This window comes from Babylonia areolata, chromosome 35 (assembly GCF_041734735.1).
Source record: "Babylonia areolata isolate BAREFJ2019XMU chromosome 35, ASM4173473v1, whole genome shotgun sequence".
Taxonomy (NCBI): domain Eukaryota; kingdom Metazoa; phylum Mollusca; class Gastropoda; order Neogastropoda; family Buccinidae; genus Babylonia; species Babylonia areolata.
In genome coordinates this window covers 13,640,257-13,660,256 of record NC_134910.1, presented here as the reverse complement: position 1 = coordinate 13,660,256, position 20,000 = coordinate 13,640,257, and the positions used below count along the sequence as shown (strand labels likewise).

Below are 20,000 nucleotides of genomic sequence, written 5' to 3'. Positions count from 1 at the left end.
TACCCACCAGGTGCTGTCGCCGTGATTCAAACCCAGAACCCTCAGATCGAAAATCCAGCGCTTTAACCACTCGGCTATTGCGCCCGTCAATTGATTATAAAAGCAGAATAGCAGATTTTGATTTTAAAAAATCCAGGAATCAGAATAGCAGATCTTTAACGTGCGTATTTGATCTTCTGCTTGCATATACACACGAAGGGGGTTCAGACACTAAGCAGGTCTGCACATATGTTGACCTGGGAGATCGTAAAAATCTCCACCCTTTACCCACCAGGCGACGTCACCGTGATTCGAACCCGGGACCCTCAGATTGACAGTCCAACGCTTTAACCACTCGGCTATTGCGCCCGTCGCGCCGGGGATTCGAACTCACACCGTCGCGGACACTGTATTGGCAGAGAAGCGTCTTAACCATTCTGCCATGACATGAATAAACAACGAGGCCAGGTGAAGAAATGATTAACAAATAGTAAAGAGTGGTAACACAACGTCAAGTCAATGCTGCTTGTGCCACTGATTCAGCTAGAACACAGGTAAATAAAAGGTACATATCCTGACACTTCCTCGAGAAAGGAAGCGCCGGTCTTGTGCGTATACCGATCATTTGACATGCACACAGCAGCAATGACAGAAGAAAAGAAACCTGCAAACACAAATAAGGTTTTTAAATTTTTTAAAATTATTATTCAAGACTAGCGTGGCCTCTTAATAAGCTACTCAGAATATACGGACAATACAGAACAAACACATGGCTGACTGGCGCAATAGTCGAGTGGTTAAAGCGTTGTAATTTCACTGACTCTGAGGGTCCCGGGTTCGAATGTCGGTGACGGGCGCCGGTGGGTAAAGGGTAGAGATTTTTCCGATCTCCCAGATCAACATTATGTGCAGACCTGCTCGTCCTTGAACCCCCTTTCGTGTGTATACGCAAGCGGAAGATCAAATACGCACGTTAAAGATCCTGTAATCATTTTCAGCGTTCGGTGGGTTATTGAAACAAGAACATACCCAGCATGCGCAACCCCCGAAAACAGAGTATGGCTGCTAACAGGGCGGGTAGTCAAAAACGGTCATACACGTAAAAGCCCACTCGTGAACATACGATCGAATGTGGGAGATGCAGCCCACGAAACGAAGAAGAAGAAGAAGAAGAAGAAGAAGAAGAAGAAACAGCACATGGTTGCCTCGATGTGCGTGTGTATATTTTTGTTTTTTTAATGAATTTTTTATATATATCTAATTGAAACGAATAAACATTGTTTATTGCACCCCCTCCCCCCCCCACGCATCCCCCCCCCCCCCCCCCACTCCAGGTCCGCACGTGGAACAGGACGGACTACGCTGGTCTGGAGCACGTGCACACCGCCTTGACCGACATCTGGCGTCCTCGGGTCATGGTGTCCAACTCCTTGGAGGACAGGTGTGGAGGGAGGAGGGAGGAGGAGGAGGAGGAGGAGTGGCTGGAGGGGTGGAGTGATGGGGAGAACACACACACTGAACACTGAAATGTTTAATGTCATTAGCTGTAAAGCTCTAGCGACATAAGTAGGTACAAATCAGTTTCAGTTTCAGTAGCTCAAGGAGGCGTCACTGCGTTCGGACAAATCCATATACGCTACACCACATCTGCCAAGCAGATGCCTGACCAGCAGCGTAACCCAACGCGCTTAGTCAGGCCTTGAGGGGTACAAATCAGAACAGAAATGGTGCGAAACAACGAAAATGGAACAGAAAGGAAAAAACGGAACCATAGTATACTAAACTACTAAGGGATAAGCGGCACTTTGGTATTTTGTCGTTTGCTTAAAATGACCATGTGGCAGGCGGGTACTGTGCCTCCCTCCCCCCCACTCCCCCCACCAATAGCTATTTCTCTAAGTTTAAAAACCTATACAAAATCAAGGAAAAATAACGAACGTCTTTACTGTAGCTTGGCAAGAGAGAGAGAGAGAGAGAGAGAGAGAGAGAGAGAGAGAGAGAGAACTGAATGAATTCTATTCTGAGGGTAATAGAGAAAGCAAGACAATGCTTGTTATTCTTCCAACCAGAGAGAGAGAGAGAGAGAGAGGGTGGGGGGACGGGGTGTTTGTTGTGTGTGTGCAGTGTGTGTTTGGTGTTGTTGTGGTGGTGGTGGTATGTATGTGTGTGTGTGTGAATAGAATAGAAGAAAATAGAATAGAATAGAATACTTTTTATTGTCATAAAACCTTAAGGTTTATAAGACACAATGAAACATAAACATGAGCATATTAAGAAGAGAAACATTCATGAACAAATTTCGCCAGCCTTGGCTGTAATTCTGTTAGAATGATCAGTTCACTAGGCTTTGCATTTGGACGACATATATCGATTAGGAATCTGTGTCTGTAACTATTGTACTTTACACAATTGTCTAAAAGGTGAATCTCATCTTCTAAACTGTTACAAGTATCACACAGTCTTTGTTCTTTCGGTGTATTTTTATATCTTCCCTGTTCGATTTGTAAGTCATGGGCGCTGATTCGTAACATGGTCAGTGCTTTCTTGTGTTGTGTATTTGCTGTATTCTTTAAATACGGCTCAATTTTATAATTTATCGCAGCGTTCTTGTAAAATTCTAAATTGGATGAACTGTTATGTTTCTGTTTCCAAAATTTTACATATTCATTTTCAAGCTTCTTGGATATATATATATATATATATATATATATATATATATATATATATGTGTGTGTGTGTGTGTGTGTGTGTGTGTGTGTGTGTGTGTGGCTGGCTGGCTGGCTGGCTGTCTGTGTGTTTGTCTGCGTCCGCGTCAAGTGTTCGCGCACGCTGAATCCAGTTATACTGTGTAGAGATCCCTCCCTGCTCCACCTATTTGTCTATCTTTTCTCCGTCTCGGATTTTGTCCCTGTCTATCAGTCTCCGGTATTTTACGGCTGTGATATTCATATTGACATTGCGCTGGACTTTCAACCCTAGGGTCCCGAGCTTGGTAATGTCATGGATACTTATATAATGTCTGTCTTCGGTCGGAGACCAAGCTTGGAGCGCTTTACAAACACGGAGTCATTTGTACAACAGGCTGCCAACCTGGGTACAGCCGACTGACGGCTGCCATTGGGGGCTTATCTTTCGTTTCCTGTGTCATTCAGTTAGGTTTCAGCCACACACACACACACACACACACACACACACACACACCAAACACACACACACACACACACACCAAACACACACACACACACACACACACACACACACAAACAGACACACACACACCCCCCCCCCCCGCCCACACACACACCAAACACACACACACACACACACAGACCCCCCCAACACCCCCCCCCACACACACACACCAAACACACACACACACACAGACCCCCCACACACACACCCCGCCGACACACACACCAAACACACACACACACAGACACACAGACCCCCCCAACACCCCCACACACACACACCAAACACACACACACACACAGACCCCCCCACACACACACACATACACACACACACACACACAGCCGTGTACCATTTTACCTGTAAGACCGTTTTGTTTATTTACCCCGCCATGTAGGCAGCCACACTACCATTTTCGGGGATGTGAATGCCGGGTATGTTCTTTTTTTTTTCTCTCTCCCCATACCCCACAGAACGCTGACATGGATTACAGGATCTTTAACGTGAGTATCTGAACTTCTGCATGCATGAATACACAAACGAAGAGGATTCAAGCACTGGCAGGTCTGCACATATGTTGAAACTTGGGAGATCGGGAAAAAAAAAAAAATCTCCACCCTTATTTAACCTACCAGGTGTGACGAGGATCGAACTCAGGACACGCGGGGCGAGAATCCAGCCCTGTAACCACTTGACAATGGCACCCGTCAGTCCGCGTAAGCTGCATCTGTTACGGTTAAAATACTCCCTTTCACTGTGGAGTGATGGCCTAGAGGTAACGCGTCCGCCTAGGAAGCGAGAGAATATGAGCGCACTGGTTCGAATCACGGCTCAGCTGCCGATATTTTCTCCCCCCCCCCCCCCACTAGACCTTCAGTGGTGGTCTGGACGCTAGTCATTCGGATGAGACGATAAACCGAGGTCCTGTGTACAGCATGCACTTAGCGCACGTAAAAGAACCCACGGCAACAAAAGGGTTGTTCCTGGCAAAATTCTGTAGAAAAATCCACTTCGACAATAAAAAGAAATAAAACTGCACGCAGGAAAAAAATACAAAAAAAAGAAAAAAAGAAAAAAAATGGGTGGCGCTGTAGTATAGCGACGCGCTCTCCCTGGGGAGAGCAGCCCGAATTTCACACAGAGAAATCTGTTGTGATAAAAAGAAATTCAAATACAAATCAAATACATATACAAACTCGCATTATTTTATGCAGCAGCTAGGTAGAGGACCCATGTCACTGAAGGTTGACCAGGTCATGGGTCTGTTATCCATGAACCTACTGCTCTTTAAGTTCGGTGGTAGGATAGGCCATGTTTTCTGCACATCACAGGGGGGAATCCCTAGCTATTCTTAGACATCATATTTTCTGTCTTTATAGCACAAGGGAATTTTGCGCTCTAAATTGACTGGCGGTGAAAGGGTTGGGGTTGAGATTTTTAAAATTTTTTACAATTTTTTACCCTTCAACATCAGCATTATTACATGTGTAGACCTGCTCTGTACCTGAACCCTCCAACATACACTCCCCCCCCCTCGCCCCTCCCCTCCCCCCTACCCCCTTCTTGGTATACACAACGCAGAACTTCAAAAACGCACATTAAAGATCGCATGATCCATGTCAGAGTTCGACGCTTCAAAAACGCATGGGTTCGATGGGTTATAGGAAAACACTCTTGAACGCACACTGCATGCACTCCAGGCCCCGGAAAACTGAGTACGGCTGCCTAAATGGCTGGGGGGGGGGGGGGTTAAAGAACGGCCGTGCACGTCCCTAAAAAAGCACGTAAAATGCACTCAGCCGTGGATGTACACGTGTATGCGGATAAACGTCAGGAGCTGTGACCACCCACACTGGGGAAAAAGTCCGTCACATGTCACTGATTTGGCCCATGGTTTAATAAACTCGTGAGTGAAACCACAGTTGAATTTTTGAGCATTTCCAGGCAGTTTTCGGACCAAAAAACAACACCACACCACACACACACACGCACACGGACACGGACACGGACGCACACAAAAACCCTAACAAAAAGCCCCTCTTTTTTTTTCTTTGTTGGTCCCAATAGACCACGAACCTTTCTGTTGTGCATGATATCGCCGTGGTGACAGATCGATTGTGGTATAGTGTGTGTGTGTGTGTGTGTGTGTGTGTGTGTGTGTGTGTGTGTGTGTGTGTGTGTGTGTGTGTGTGGTGTGGTGTGGTGTGGTGTGGAATGATGTGTGTGTGTGGTGTGGTGTGATGTGGTGTGTGGTGTGGTGTGGTGTGGAATGATGTGTGTGTGTGGTGTGGTGTGATGTGGTGTGTGGTGTGGTGTGGAATGATGTGGTGTGTGGTGTGGTGTGGAATGATGTGGTGTGTGGTGTGGTGTGATGTGGTGTGGTGTGGAATGATGTGGTGTGTGGTGTGGTGTGATGTGATGTGGTGTGGTGTGGAATGATGTGTGTGGTGTGGTGTGGTGTGGTGTGGTGTGGTGCGGAATGGAGTGGAATAGTGTGATGTGGTATGATGTGGTGTGGTATGATGTGGTGGTGTGGTGTGATGTGGTATGGTGTGATGTGGTGTGGAATAGTGTGATACGGTATGATGTGGTGTGGTGTGGTATGGTGTGGTGGTGTGATGTGATGTGTTGTGGTGTGGTGTGATGTGGTGTGGTGCGGAATGGAGTGGAATAGTGTGATGTGGTATGATGTGGTGTGGTGTGGTGTGATGTAGTATGGTGTGGTGTGGTGTGATGTGGTGTGGAATAGAGTGGGATAGTGTGATGCGGTATGATGTGGTGTGGTGTGGTGTGGTATGATGTGGTGGTGTGATGTGATGTGGTGTGGAATGGAGTGGAATAGTGTGGTGTGGTATGATGTGGTGTGATATGGTGTGGTGTGATGTGGCGTGGTGTTGTGTGGCGTGATGTGGTGTGGTGTGATGTGGCGTGGCGTGGTGTGATGTGGTGTGGTGAGGAATGGAGTGGAATAGTGTGGTGTGGTGTGGTGTGGTGTGATGTGGTGTGGTGTGGAATGCAGTGGAAATGTGTGGTATGGTATAGTGTGATGTGGTGTGGAGTGATGTGGTGTGGTGTGGTGTGATGTGGTGTGGTGTGGAATGCAGTGGAAATGTGTGGTATGGTATGGTGTGATGTGGTGTGGTGTGATGTGGTGTGGTGTGGTGTGATGTGGCGTGGTGTGGAATGCAGTGGAAATGTGTGGTATGGTATGGTGTGATGTGGTGTGGAGTGATGTGATGTTGTGTGTTGAGGAATGGAGTGGAATAGTGTGGTGTGGTGTGATGTGGTGTGGTGTGGTGTGATGTGGTGTGGTGTGATGTGATACAATGCGCCGCGATCTTTTGTTATTGTTAAATAATCCCTCTGTCTCATTATTTTCTTTCCTTTTTTTTGTTTTTTTTTATTATTCTTTTTAGGATAAAATCAGACATGGGCCTAATACATTGATAGCCCAGTCATTTGCAAAGGTAGTTGAATGTCTCTTAATGAAAAAAAGCTTAGGAACAAATGGGTGGTTCATTCAAAATTTTAACACTAAGGTCTGGCTACAGTTTGCTAATGAAACACACACACACACACACACACACACACCGACCGACACACACACACCGACCGACACACACACACACACACACACACACACACACACACACCGACCCTCCCCCCCCCAAAGCCCTCCCCCCCCCGCACCCCTCCCCCCCCACACACACACATTAAACGCCAGTGATGGAAAACAAACCACAAAATCCGTGTTTGATGCGTATCAGCACAAATAAAAACCAAAAGGCACACAGACCTTCATAAAAGGCTATGAAACCTCTAACCCAAAGAATGTGAGTGCGAGAGAGAGAAAGAAGAACACAGAACGAGAGAGAGAGAGAGAGAGAGAGAGAGAGAACTCAGAACTCAGAACTCAAAACGTTTTTATTCAAGGATTAAGATTTTAGGCATTGCCTATTCTTCCAATCTGTCCTTGAGAGAGAGAGAGAGAGAGAGAGCAGATAGGTTAGCCAACAGACCAGCTTTCCGCGGACACAGAGGGTGTGTGTGTGTGTGTGTGTGGGGGGGGGGGGGGGGGGGGGGGGGGGGTCGTTTTTGTAGTCAGTCAGGGGCTGTTGACACAGAAAACACAATTACTGGGTCCAGACACCATATTTTAACAGAGCAAGCACTTTGTGTCGTGCACATGACTAACTGTGTGTGTGGATGTGTGCTTTACATTACAGCCTCACCCGATCTGGGTGGTCCTCTGACTTCCACACTGCCCACTTTGATGAGGATGGTGGTGGTGGTGATGATGGTGGTGGTGGTGGTGATGATGGTGGTAATGGTGATGGTGGTGGTGGTGGTGGTGGTGGTGATGGTAGTGATGATGATGGTAATGGTGATGGTGATGGTGATGGTGGTGATGATGGTGGTAATGGTGATGGTGGTGGTGGTGGTGGTGGTGATGATGGTGGTGATGGTGGTGGTGGTGGTGTTGATGGTAGTGATAATGGTGGTGGTGGTGATGATGGTGATGGTGGTGGTGGTGGTGATGATGGTAGTGATGATGGTGGTGGTGGTGGTGGTGGTGGTGGTGGTGGTGGTGGTGGTGATGGTAGTGATGATGGTGGTGGTGGTGATGGTGATGGTGGTGATGATAGTGATGATGATGGTGGTGGTGGTGATGGTGGTGGTGGTGGTGGTGGTGATGGTAGTGATGATGGTGGTGGTGGTGATGGTGATGGTGGTGATGGTGGTGGTGCTGATCCAGTGCCAGCTACGCTGGACAGGACATGTTATCCGCATGACAGACAGCAGGATCCCGAAGATGCTCTTGTATGGCTAGCTGAAGGGAAGCCACCGCGAACTTGGAAGACCCTGCAAGCGCTTCAAGGACACATTGAAGACAAACCTCAAAGCCTGTGACATAGACATCGCTTCCTGGGAAACTGATGTCCTTGGCCGCTCTCGCTGGAGGATGCTGTGCTCTAGTGGCATAAAGACGTTTGAAAACAAGAGAACGCTGGCCATTAAGGAGAAGCGTGAGCGAGGGAAGCAGGGCTCAACTTCTGGAGATGTTTTCCCTTGCAACACCTGTGGGAAGTGCTGCGCATCTAGAATCGGCCTCTTCTCCCATATGAGGACACACACCGACAGATAAGCCTGCCTGCCTACTCATCCGTCGGTCCGACGGGAGACTCCATCCTCTGGTGGTGGTGGTGATGACTGATGATGGTGTTGATGGTGGTGTTGATGGTGGTGATTATGGTAGTGATGATGGTAGTGATGGTGGTGATGGTGAATGTGGTGATGATGGTGGTGGTGGTGATGATGGTGGTAATGGTGATGGCAGTGATTATGGTGATGGTGATGGTGGTGGTGATGATGATGGTGATGGTGGTCATAGTGGTGGTGGTGATAATGGTGGTGGTGATGATGGTGGTTGTGATGGTGATGGTATTTATGATGGTGATGGTGATGGTGGTTGTGATGGTGGTGGTGATGGTGAATGTGGTGATGATGGTGGTGGTGGTGATGGTAGTGATGATGGTGGTGGTGGTGATGGTAGTGATGATGGTGATGATGATGGTGATGATGGTGGTGATGATGGTGATGGCTATGGTGGTTGTGGTGATAGTGCGATGAGTGTGATAACCTCCCCCCACCCCTGTTCCCTCTTCAAAGGTTGTATAAGACCATGGGAGATCTACCCACCCCCCTCCCTTTTTTTAACCCTCTCCCTTCACACCCTCGAAAGGGCGTAAAATACTACGGGACTTCTAAGCCTTTTTTAACATCTCCACTTTACCCCCTCCAAGAGATGTAGATATATGTAGGACCTGTAGTCTTTAAAAAACAAACACCCCCCCCCCCAAAAAAAAAAACAACAAAAAACACCCAACAAACCCTTGCCCTTTATAACTCCCTTTCAAGGGACGTAATAAGCTATGGGACATCTAACTCAGTATTATTATTATTATTATTATTTTCTTTCTTTATTTTTTTCAAACCTCCCATCCAAGGGAGACGTAAAAAGCTATGAGACATCTAACCCTTATTATTGTTATTATCGTTATTACTATTATCATCATTATTATTACTGTTATTATCATTGTTTTCATTATTATCATTATTTCATTTGAATCCAATACCCCCCTCCCCCAAACCTCCTATCCAAGGGACGTAAAAAGCTATGAGACATCTACCCCCCCCCCCCTTTTTTTATTTTTATTTCTATAAAACTGATTAATCATTTTTTTTTCAAACCTAACGTCCAAGGGACGTAAAATGCTATGAGACACCTACCCCTCTCCCCCTCTAGAGAGAGAGAGAAAAAAAAATCAAACCTGTTCAAGGGACGTAAAAATCTGTAAGACATCTACTATTCAGCTATGTATTTTTCAAATTATTTTTTCTCTCTCCCCAAAAACCTCCCCACCCCCAAAGGGACGTGTTCAAGAGCGACATCTCCCCGCTGACCCTGACGTGGGAGGGGCAGGTGGTGTGGGCACCGGGCACCATCTTCTACACGGGCTGCAAAATGGACATGAGCATCTTCCCCTTCGACACCCAGCGTTGCAGCATCATCTTCCTCTCGGACAGTTACTTCGCTTCAGAGGTCGTCTTCGTTCCGGGCAGCGAGCAGGCTGAGCTGGGAACTTACAGGTGAGACACCTCAACCTGCCCTACTCCCCCCCCCCCCCGCACCCCCCAGCCTCAGCCTCCCGCCTCGCTCCCTCGTTTCACAGGTCGTCTTCTGTGGGCAACGACAACGACGATCATGACAATGGCAAGGACTTCCCACCTTCAACCCCGGCTGGTTTGATGATGATGATGATGATGATGAAGGAGACGACGACGAAGAAGAAGATGATGATGATAATAATAGTTATATATCAGCATCATCAGCTTGATCTGCATCGTCGTCATCATCATCATCATTCTTCTTATTCTTCTTATCATCATCATCATCGTCATCATTATTATCATTCTCCTCCCCCTCCTCCTCTTACTTTTCTTATCATCGTCACCATCACCATCATCCTTATCATCATCATCATTATTATCATCACCATCATCCTTATCATCATCATCATTATTATCATCATCATCATCATCATTATCATCATCATCGCTATTGTTATCATAGTAAGGCCGACCGCATAATCCAACACAGGTCTCAAAACGGCACAGACACACACCCGCCACACACACACACACAAAACTGTTCTGAAAGATTCATATATAACTATCGGCGATATGGGGGGAATTAAAAAAATCAACATGGCAAAAGAACGAAAAGAGGCAGCCAGAACACGCTTCAATCAATACGGTCATCCAACCCAATGAATAAATACAGCGCAATTCACGTGTTTAATTAGTAGTTAGTAGTTGTATGGGATGGGATAGAGAGGATATTGCAGTGATGTTTGACGTGATTCAGTCCATCCATCACCATTGCGGTACTTTAATGTAGTTTTGTGTGTGTGTGTGTGTGTGTGTGTGTGTGTGTGTGTGTGTGTGTGTGTATGTGTGTGTGTGCAGGGGTTCGGGGAGGGGGTGGGTGTTGTGGGAGTTGGTAGTGGTGGGAGAGAGAGAGAGAGAGAGGGAGAGTGTGCGTGTGTTGTCATGTTTTGCTTCCGTGTACGAGCATTTTTGTGATTGGCGAGGAGGAGAGATGGCATGCTGGAAGAGATGCACGTTATCAGTTTCCAGAATTATGCTTACGATCGTTTGTTTGTAAAATGCCACCTTGTCCAAAGGGCTTAACTACTGAACGGACAATGATAAAACAACAACAACAACAATAAACAAACAAACATTGTCGCTGTCAAGGAGGAAGGTAGTCAAAATGGCTGAGACGCTCTTCTGACAATACAGTGCCAGTGAGAGTGTGGGTTCGAATCCCGGCTTCACCCTTTCGCCCAAGTTTGACTTGGAAAATCAAGTCTGGTCGTACGGGTGACACGATGAACCGTGTGCACCACCCACTCAGGGAAATGAGGAAAGAACCCATCGCAACAAATTCTGTAGAAGAAATCCACTCTGATTGTGTGTGTGTGTGTGTGTGTGTGTGTGTGTGTGTGTGTGTGTGTGTGTGTGTGTGTAGGCATGGACACTGAAAATTGATAGAAAATGCGTTTCGTTTTCTAGACCATTTCCACAAGATGGACAAATCATTATCTTTCGAAGAATGTTCATTTGGGTTGCTTTTCAGTACGTTTAATGCAAGGCAGGCAGTTTTTTTTTATTTTTATTTGTCTGCATAGGCAGTACACTGAAATAGAAAAAAAAAGCGTTTCACAAGATGGACAAATCATATCGTTCGAAGAAAGTTCCACTTGGGGCTGTTTTTGAGTACGTTTTATGCAAGGCGGGCAGTTTATTTATTTATTTATTTAATGTTTCTCTGCATAGGCAGTGCAGTACACTGAAAATTAATAGAAAATGTGTTTCGTTTTCAAGATTATTTCCACATGATGGACAAATCATATCTTTCGAAGAATTTCCACTTTGGGCATTCTTTTTTTTAAGTACGTTTTATGCAAGGCAGGCAGTTTATTTATTTTTTTTTTATGTTTCTCTGCATAGGCAGTACAGTACACTGAAAATTAATAGAAAATGTGTTTCGTTTTCTAGATATTATTTCCACAAGATGGACAAATCATATCCTTTGAAGAATTTCCACTTGGGCTGTTTTTGAGTACTTTTTATGCAAGGCTGGCAGTTTATTTATTTATTTTATGTTTCTCTGCATAGGCAGTACAGCACACTGAAAATTGATGGAAAATGTGTTTCGTTTTCTAGATTATTTCCACATGATGGACAAATCATATCGTTCGAAGAATTTCCACTTGGGCTGTTTTTGAGAACGTTTTACGCAAGGCAGGCAGTTTATTTATTTATTTATTTCTTTATTTTATGTTTCTCTGCATAGGCAGTACAGTACACTGAAAATTAATAGAAAATGTATTTCGTTTTCTAGATATTATTTCCACAAGATGGAACAAATCATATCGTTCCAAGAATTTTTTCTCACCACTCACACACACACACACACACACACACACACACACACACACACACACACACACACACACACAGTGTCAGCGGAGAGTGGATACTGGGGGAGACCTACGTGGCACCCAGGACAAGCAGCTCCCCGATCCTGAACTTACAACTGCTCACGGGGTTCACGGTGACCTTGACCTTGACCCGGCGGCCGGCCTTCATCCTGCTGAACGTGCTGCTGCCCATCATGGTCCTCTCGCTGCTCAACTTCATCGTCTTCGTGTTGCCTAGCAACAGCGGCGAGAAAGTCACCTACGGGACCACCGTCCTCCTTTCACTGGTACTGATATATACAGAGAGAGGGAGGGGGGGCGGAGATGAAGGGAGAGAGAGAAAGAGAGGGAGAGAGAGAGAGGGAGGGAGGGAGAGAGGGGCAGGGAGAGAGAGTGAGAGAGGGAGGGAGGGAGAGAGAGGGAGAGAGCGGGAGGGAGAGAGAGAGGGAGAGAGAGGGAGGGAGGGGGGAGAGGGAGGGAGAGGGGGGAGAGAGAGGGAGAGAGAGTGAGAGAGGGAGGGAGAGGGGGAGAGAGGGAGGGGGTGGGGAGAGGGAGGGAGAGGGGGAGAGAGGGAGGGTGTGGGGAGAGGGAGGGAGAGAGGGAGAGTGAGAGAGTGAGAGAGGGAGGGAGGGAGAGAGAGGGAGAGAGCGGGAGGGAGAGAGAGAGGGAGAGGGGGGAGGGAGAGAGGGGGGAGAGAGAGGGAGGGGGGAGAGGGAGGAAGAGGGAGAGAGAGCGAGAGAGGGAGGGAGAGGGAGAGAGGGAGGGAGAGGGAGAGGGGGAGAGAGAGGGAGAGAGAGTGAGAGAGGGAGGGAGAGAGAGAGGGGGGAGAGAGAGGGAGGGGGGGAGAGAGAGGGAGAGAGGGAGAGGGAGAGAGAATGAGAGAGGGAGGGAGAGAGAGAGGGGGAGAGAGAGGGAGAGGGAGTGAAATACAGAGAGAGAGAGAGACAGAGAGAGATACAGAGAGAGAGGGGGGATATATATATATATAGAGAGAGAGATACATATCAATACAGAGAGAGAGAGAGGGAGAGAGAGGAGAGATACAGAGAGAGATACAGAGAGAGAGATAAATACACAGAGAGAGGGAGGGAGGGAGGGAGGGAGAGAGAGAGAGAGAGAGAGAGAGAATACAGAGAGAGAAATACAGAGAGAGAAATACAGAGAGAGAGAGAGAGGGAGAAATACAGAGACAGAGAAAGAGATGGAGGGAGAAAGAGGGGGCGGGAGGGAGGGTGCTGGGGGGGGGGGGGTGCTGGGGGGAGGGGGGAGCAGGGAGATACGGGGGAAGGGAAAGGGAGGAGGAGAAGGGAACTGAGTAAGATGAAGGGGGTAGGAGAGAGACAGGGAGAGAGAGAGAGGGGGGAGGAGAGAAAGAGGGGGTGCGGTGGGGGTAGTAGCACAGGGAGAGGGAGAGATAGGGTAGGGGGAGGGGAAGGAAGAGGAGACGGAGAGAGAAAGGGAGAGGGAAACAGATGGAGGGATAGAGAGAAGGAGGAGGTAGAGAGGTATAAATGGAGGGAGAGAGAGGGGAGGCAAGGGAAAGAGATAATACTAATAAAAAAAACAACCTAAAAAAAAAGAAAAAAAAGAGATGATGATAATAATAATGATTGTTATTATTATTATTATTGTTGTTGCTGCTGTTGTTCTCTCTCTCTCTCTCTCTCTCTCTCTCTCTCTCTCTCTCTCTCTCTCTCTCTCTGTACCATTCCGTTCCGTTCCGTTTTCTATCTATCTGTCTGTCCATCAATCTATCTATCTATCTGTCTGTCTATCTATCTATCTATCTATCTATCTATCTTTCTCTGTCTGTCCATCAATCTATCTGTCTATCTATCTGTCTGTCTATCTTTCTATCTATCTATCTATCTATCTATCTATCTAACTTTCTGTCTATCTATCTATCTATTTATCTATCTATCTGTCTATCAATCAATCAATCAATCAACCAACCAACCACTCAATCAATCAATCAATCAATCTATCAGTAAATCAATCTATCTATCTAGCTGTCTGCCTATCAATCAATCTATCTATCTGTCTGTCTGTTTATCAATCTATCTATCTATAATATCAACCTATCAATCTATCTATCTATCCATCCAGGCGGTGTACATGGGCGTGGTTACCAACCTGCTCAATCAATCAATCAATCAATCAATCAATCTATCTATCAATCAGTCTATCTATCTATCTATCCATCCAGGCGGTGTACATGGGCGTGGTTACCAACCTGCTCAATCAATCAATCAATCAATCAATCAATCAATCTATCAATCAATCAATCTATCTATCTATCTATCTATCCAGGCGGTGTACATGGGCGTGGTTACCAACCTGCTCTATCAATCAATCAATAAATCAATCAATCAATCTATCTATCTATCTATCCATCCAGGCGGTGTACATGGGCGTGGTTACCAACCTCCTCAATCAATCAATCAATCAATCAATCTATCTATCAATCAATCAATCTGTCTATCTATCTATCTATCTATCTGCCTATCAATCAATCAATCTGTCTGTCTGTCTGTTTATCAATCTATCTATCTATAATATCAACCTATCTATCTATCCACCCAGGCGGTGTACATGGGCGTGGTTACCAACCTGCTCTATCAATCAATCAATCAACCAATCAATCAATCAATCAATCTATCTATCTATCTATCTATCCACCCAGGCGGTGTACATGGGCGTGGTTACCAACCTGATCTATCTATCAGTCTATCAATCAATCAATCTATCTATCTATCCATCCACCCAGGCGGTGTACATGGGCGTGGTTACCAACCTGATCTATCTATCAGTCTATCAATCAATCAATCTATCTATCTATCCATCCACCCAGGCGGTGTACATGGGCGTGGTTACCAACCTGATCTATCTATCAGTCTATCAATCAATCAATCAATCAATCTATCTATCTATCCATCCACCCAGGCGGTGTACATGGGCGTGGTTACCAACCTGATCTATCAGTCTATCAATCAATCAATCTATCTATCCATCCACCCAGGCGGTGTACATGAGCGTGGTCACCAGCCTCCTCCCCCAGCACTCGCACAGCATCCCTCTGATGCTGGTCAACCTCTTCTGTCTCTTCGTCCTGCCTATCAATCAATCAGTCTATCTATCTGTCTTGTCTGTTTATCAATCTATCTATCTATAATATCAACCTATCAATCTATCTATCTATCCACCCAGGCGGTGTACATGGGCGTGGTTACCAACCTGCTGTATCAATCAATCAATCAGTCAATCAATCAATCAATCTATCTATCAACCTATCAATCTATCTATCTATCCATCCAGGCGGTGTACATGGGCGTGGTCACCAGCCTGCTCTATCAATCAATCAATCAATCAATCAATCTATCTATCTATCCATCCAGGCGGTGTACATGGGCGTGGTTACCAACCTGCTCTATCTATCTATCTATCTATCTATCCATCCAGGCGGTGTACATGGGCGTGGTTACCAACCTGCTCTATCTATCTATCTATCTATCTATCTATCCATCCAGGCAGTGTACATGGGCGTGGTTACCAACCTGCTCTATCAATCAATCAATCAATCTATCTGTCTATCCACCCAGGCGGTGTACATGGGCGTGGTCACCAGCCTCCTTCCCCAGCACTCGCACAGCATCCCTCTGATGCTGGTCTACCTCTTCTGTCTCTTCGTCCTCTGCTCGCTCGTCGTCGCTCTCAGCATCCTCGTCGTCACCTTGGAGGACAGCGTCAAGGACTGCCAGGTGAGGGTAGGGGGTGGGGGGTGGGGGTGTGGGTGTGGGTGAGGGTAGGGGGTGAGGATAGGGGTTGAGGGTAGGGGTGAGGGTAGGGTGTGGGGGTGGGGGTAGGTGTTGGGTGTGAGGGTAGGGGTTGGGGGTAGGGGTGAGGGTGTGGGTGGGAGGTGGGGGTGAGGGTAGTGGGTGGGAGTGAGGATAGGGGGTGGCGGCTGGAGGTGAGGGTAGGGGGTGGGGGTAAGGGTTGGGGGTGGAGGTGAGGGTAGGGGGTAGGGGTGGGGGCTGGGGGTTGGGGTGAAAGTAGGGGGTGGAGGGTGGAGGTGAGGGTAGGGGGTTGGGGTAAGGGTAGCGGGTGGGGGTAAAGGTAGGGGGTGGGGGTAAGGGTAGGGGGTGGGGGTAAAGGTAGGGGGTGGGGGTAAGGGTTGGGGGTAGGGGTGAGGGTAGGGGGTGGGGGTAAGGGTAGGGGGTGGGGGTAAGGGTTGGGGGTAGGGGTGAGGGTAGGGGGTGGGGGTAAAGGTAGGGGGTGGGGGTAAGGGTTGGGGGTAGGGGTGAGGGTAGGGGTGAGGGTAGGGGTTAGGGGTGAGGGTAGGGGGTGGGGGTGAGGGTAGGGGTTAGGGGTGAGGGTAGGGGGTGGGGGTGAGGGTAGGGGTTAGGGGTGAGGGTAGGGGGTGGGGGTAAGGGTTGGGGGTAGGGGTGAGGTAGGGGGTGGGGGTGAGGGTAGGGGTTAGGGGTGAGGGTAGGGGGTGGAGGGTGGAGGTGAGGGTAGGGGGTTGGGGTAAAGGTAGGGGGTTGGGGTAAAGGTAGGGGGTGGGGGTAAGGGTTGGGGGTAGGGGTGAGGGTAGGGGGTGGGGGTGAGGGTAGGGGTTAGGGGTGAGGGTAGGGGGTGGGGGTGAGGGTAGGGGGTGGGGGTGAGGTGAGGGTAGGAGGTGGTGGTGAGGGTTGTGGTTGGGGTGAGGGTTGGGGGTGGGGGCTGCACTGAACTGCGCGAGGCGTACATCTTCTGGTTGAAGAGGTGAATGACACAGAGAGAGAGAGAGAGAGAGAGAGGGAGAGGAAGGAGGGAAGGAGAGAGGGGGGTGGGAGGGAGAGAGGGGGAGGGTGTGTGTGTGTGTGTGTTTGAGAGAGAGAGAGAGAGAGAGAGAGAGAGAGAGAGAGAGAGAGAGAGAATACAACACAATAAGAATGAACATTTATTAAGTCAAGGTAAAGACTACAAAACACGAAGCTTTTTAGGAATCACACACACACAAACCAACAACAACAACGTTACTGGAGCAGAAAATATAGGATGAAAAGAGAAAACGACGACAACAAAAGCAACACTAAAACAACCAACAACAACAAACAACAACAACAAAACCAACAACAAACAAACAACAACAAAACCAACAACAACAAAACCAACAATAAACAAACAGTTTCAGTAGCTCAAGGAGGCGTCACTGCGTTCGGACAAATCCATATACGCTACACCACATCTGCCAAGCAGATGCCTGACCAGCAGCGTAACCCAACGCGCTTAGTCAGGCCTTAACAAACAACAACAACAAAACCAACAATAAACAAACAAACAACAACACCACCAACAAATAAACAACAAAAAACAACAACAACAAACAAACCCCACAAAAAATCACCCCTCCCCATCCCCTAAACAACAACAAAGACTGTGGTAGAAAAGAGGAAATTAATTTTCTGGCACAAAATTTCCAGAACGTGGGGAGGGTGCGGGGGATAGTATTGATATTGAAAGTGCCCGCGACATCCCCACAGGTGGGTTTTGGAAAGGTTGGGTGGGGGTTCTGTGGGACCAATGTGAGCGACATCCCCACAGGTGGGTTTTGGAAAGGTTGGGTGGGGGTTCTGTGGGACCTATGTGAGCGACATCCCCACAGGTGGGTTTTGGAAAAGTTGGGTGGGGGTTTTGTGGGACCAATACCCGCGACATCCCCACAGGTGGGTTTTGGAAAGGTTGGGTGGGGGTTCTGTGGGACCAATACCCGCGACATACCCACGGGTGGGTTTTGGAAAGGTTGGGTGGGTGTTCTGTGGGACCAGTGTGAGCGACATACCCACAGGTGGGTTTTGGAAAAGTTGGGTGGGGGTTCTGTGGGACCAATACCCGCGACATACCCACAGGTGGGTTTTGGAAAGGTTGGGTAGGGGTTCTGTGGGACCAATACCCGCGACATACCCACAGGTGGGTTTTGGAAAGGTTGGGTGGGGGTTCTGTGGGACCTATGTGAGCGACATCCCCACAGGTGGGTTTTGGAAAAGTTGGGTGGGGGTTTTGTGGGACCAATACCCGCGACATCCCCACAGGTGGGTTTTGGAAAGGTTGGGTAGGGGTTCTGTGGGACCAATACCCGCGACATACCCACAGGTGGGTTTTGGAAAGGTTGGGTAGGGGTTCTGTGGGACCAATGTGAGCAACATCCCCACAGGTGGGTTTTGGAAAGGTTGGGTGGGGGTTCTGTGGGACCAATGTGAGCAACATCCCCACAGGTGGGTTTTGGAAAGGTTGGGTGGGGCTTCTGTGGGACCTATGTGAGCGACATCCCCACAGGTGGGTTTTGGAAAGGTTGGGTGGGGTTCTGTGGGACCTATGTGAGCGACATCCCCACAGGTGGGTTTTGGAAAGGTTGGGTGGGGGTTCTGTGGGACCTATGTGAGCGACATCCCCACAGGTGGGTTTTGGAAAGGTTGGGTAGGGGTTCTGTGGGACCAGTGTGAGCGACATATCCACAGGTGGGTTTTGGAAAGGTTGGGTAGGGGTTCTGTGGGACCAATGTGAGCGACATATCCACAGGTGGGTTTTGGAAAGGTTGGGTAGGGGTTCTGTGGGACCAGTGTGAGCGACATACCCACGGGTGGGTTTTGGAAAGGTTGGGTGGGGGTTCTGTGGGACCAGTGTGAGCGACATACCCACAGGTGGGTTTTGGAAAGTTGGGTGGGGGTTCTGTGGGACCAGTGTGCGCGACATACCCACAGGTGGGTTTTGGAAAGGTTGGGTGGGGGTTCTGTGGGACCTATACCGCGACATCCCCACAGGTGGGTTTTGGAAAAGGTTGGGTGGGGGTTCTGTGGGACCTATACCAGCGACATACCCACAGGTGGGTTTTGGAAAAGTTGGGTGGGGGTTCTGTGGGACCAATACCCGTGACATACCCACAGGTGGGTTTTGGAAAGGTTGGGTGGGGGTTCTGTGGGACCAATACCCGCGACATCCCCACAGGTGGGTTTTGGAAAGGTTGGGTGGGGGTTCTGTGGGACCAGTGTGAGCGACTGAGCAGTCCCATGAACATACCGCGACAAGGGTTGGAAATTCGAAATGACATCGTACTGTAGACCCTGTTATTTTCGTCATCAAAATGATGGTCGCCTGTTCTCATAACAACAGGGCACAATAGCCGAGTGGTTACACGCCGTGCTCAGTGGTCCTCCGAGCTGTAGGTGCTGGGTTCAATCCTGGTATCAGCTCCTGGTGGATTAAGGGGTGGGGGCTTGGACTGGGGTGATTTTCTGATCTCCCAAGCCAGCATATTTGCAGACTTTCTGGTGTCTTAATTCCCATCTTGCAGGCCTAAATTCACATGTTTGAAGATCAAAATCGCACTCTAAATACCCCCCGAAATCCATATCAGCGTTCTGTAGCTTATGGAAACATCAATATAGGCTACCCAGCATGCACATTGCCGAAAACGGTGTATGGTTGTTCATGTTCATATTGCAAGTTGATCCCAACGCTCGGCTTATATCACAGACTGACATCAGCTTTCAGAGAGGCCAACGGCAAATTAAGAGCTGTATAATCAATGGTTTCTCCAACTGCTATGGGAAATCATTTACAGCTTAGTCTTTTGTGAAGGACAATGACTCTCAAACTAGGAGACAAGATTGCACTGGCTCTTAGTGCTGCAGCCTTGGGGGCTAGTTGGCCTTTGGGGAACCATGCCAACACCGACTGTCCTGAAACCCTCTTTGCCGAGAGAGTGGGGATGTGACTTGGATAAGACACTCTCCACTGTAA

General features: G+C 48.0%; 1 protein-coding gene across 1 annotated transcript in view; it reads left to right on the top strand.

Annotated features, from left to right (window-relative positions):
• The window catches only part of LOC143277806 (neuronal acetylcholine receptor subunit alpha-7-like), a 23,127-nt gene that overhangs the window by 1,799 nt on the left and 1,328 nt on the right, over positions 1–20,000 (top strand). The window contains exons 3-6 of the mRNA XM_076582709.1: positions 1,314–1,420; positions 9,604–9,822; positions 12,262–12,508; positions 15,821–15,979. Of these exons, the coding sequence (XP_076438824.1) occupies positions 1,314–1,420; positions 9,604–9,822; positions 12,262–12,508; positions 15,821–15,979 (732 nt within the window). The remainder of the gene's footprint in view (positions 1–1,313; positions 1,421–9,603; positions 9,823–12,261; positions 12,509–15,820; positions 15,980–20,000) is intronic.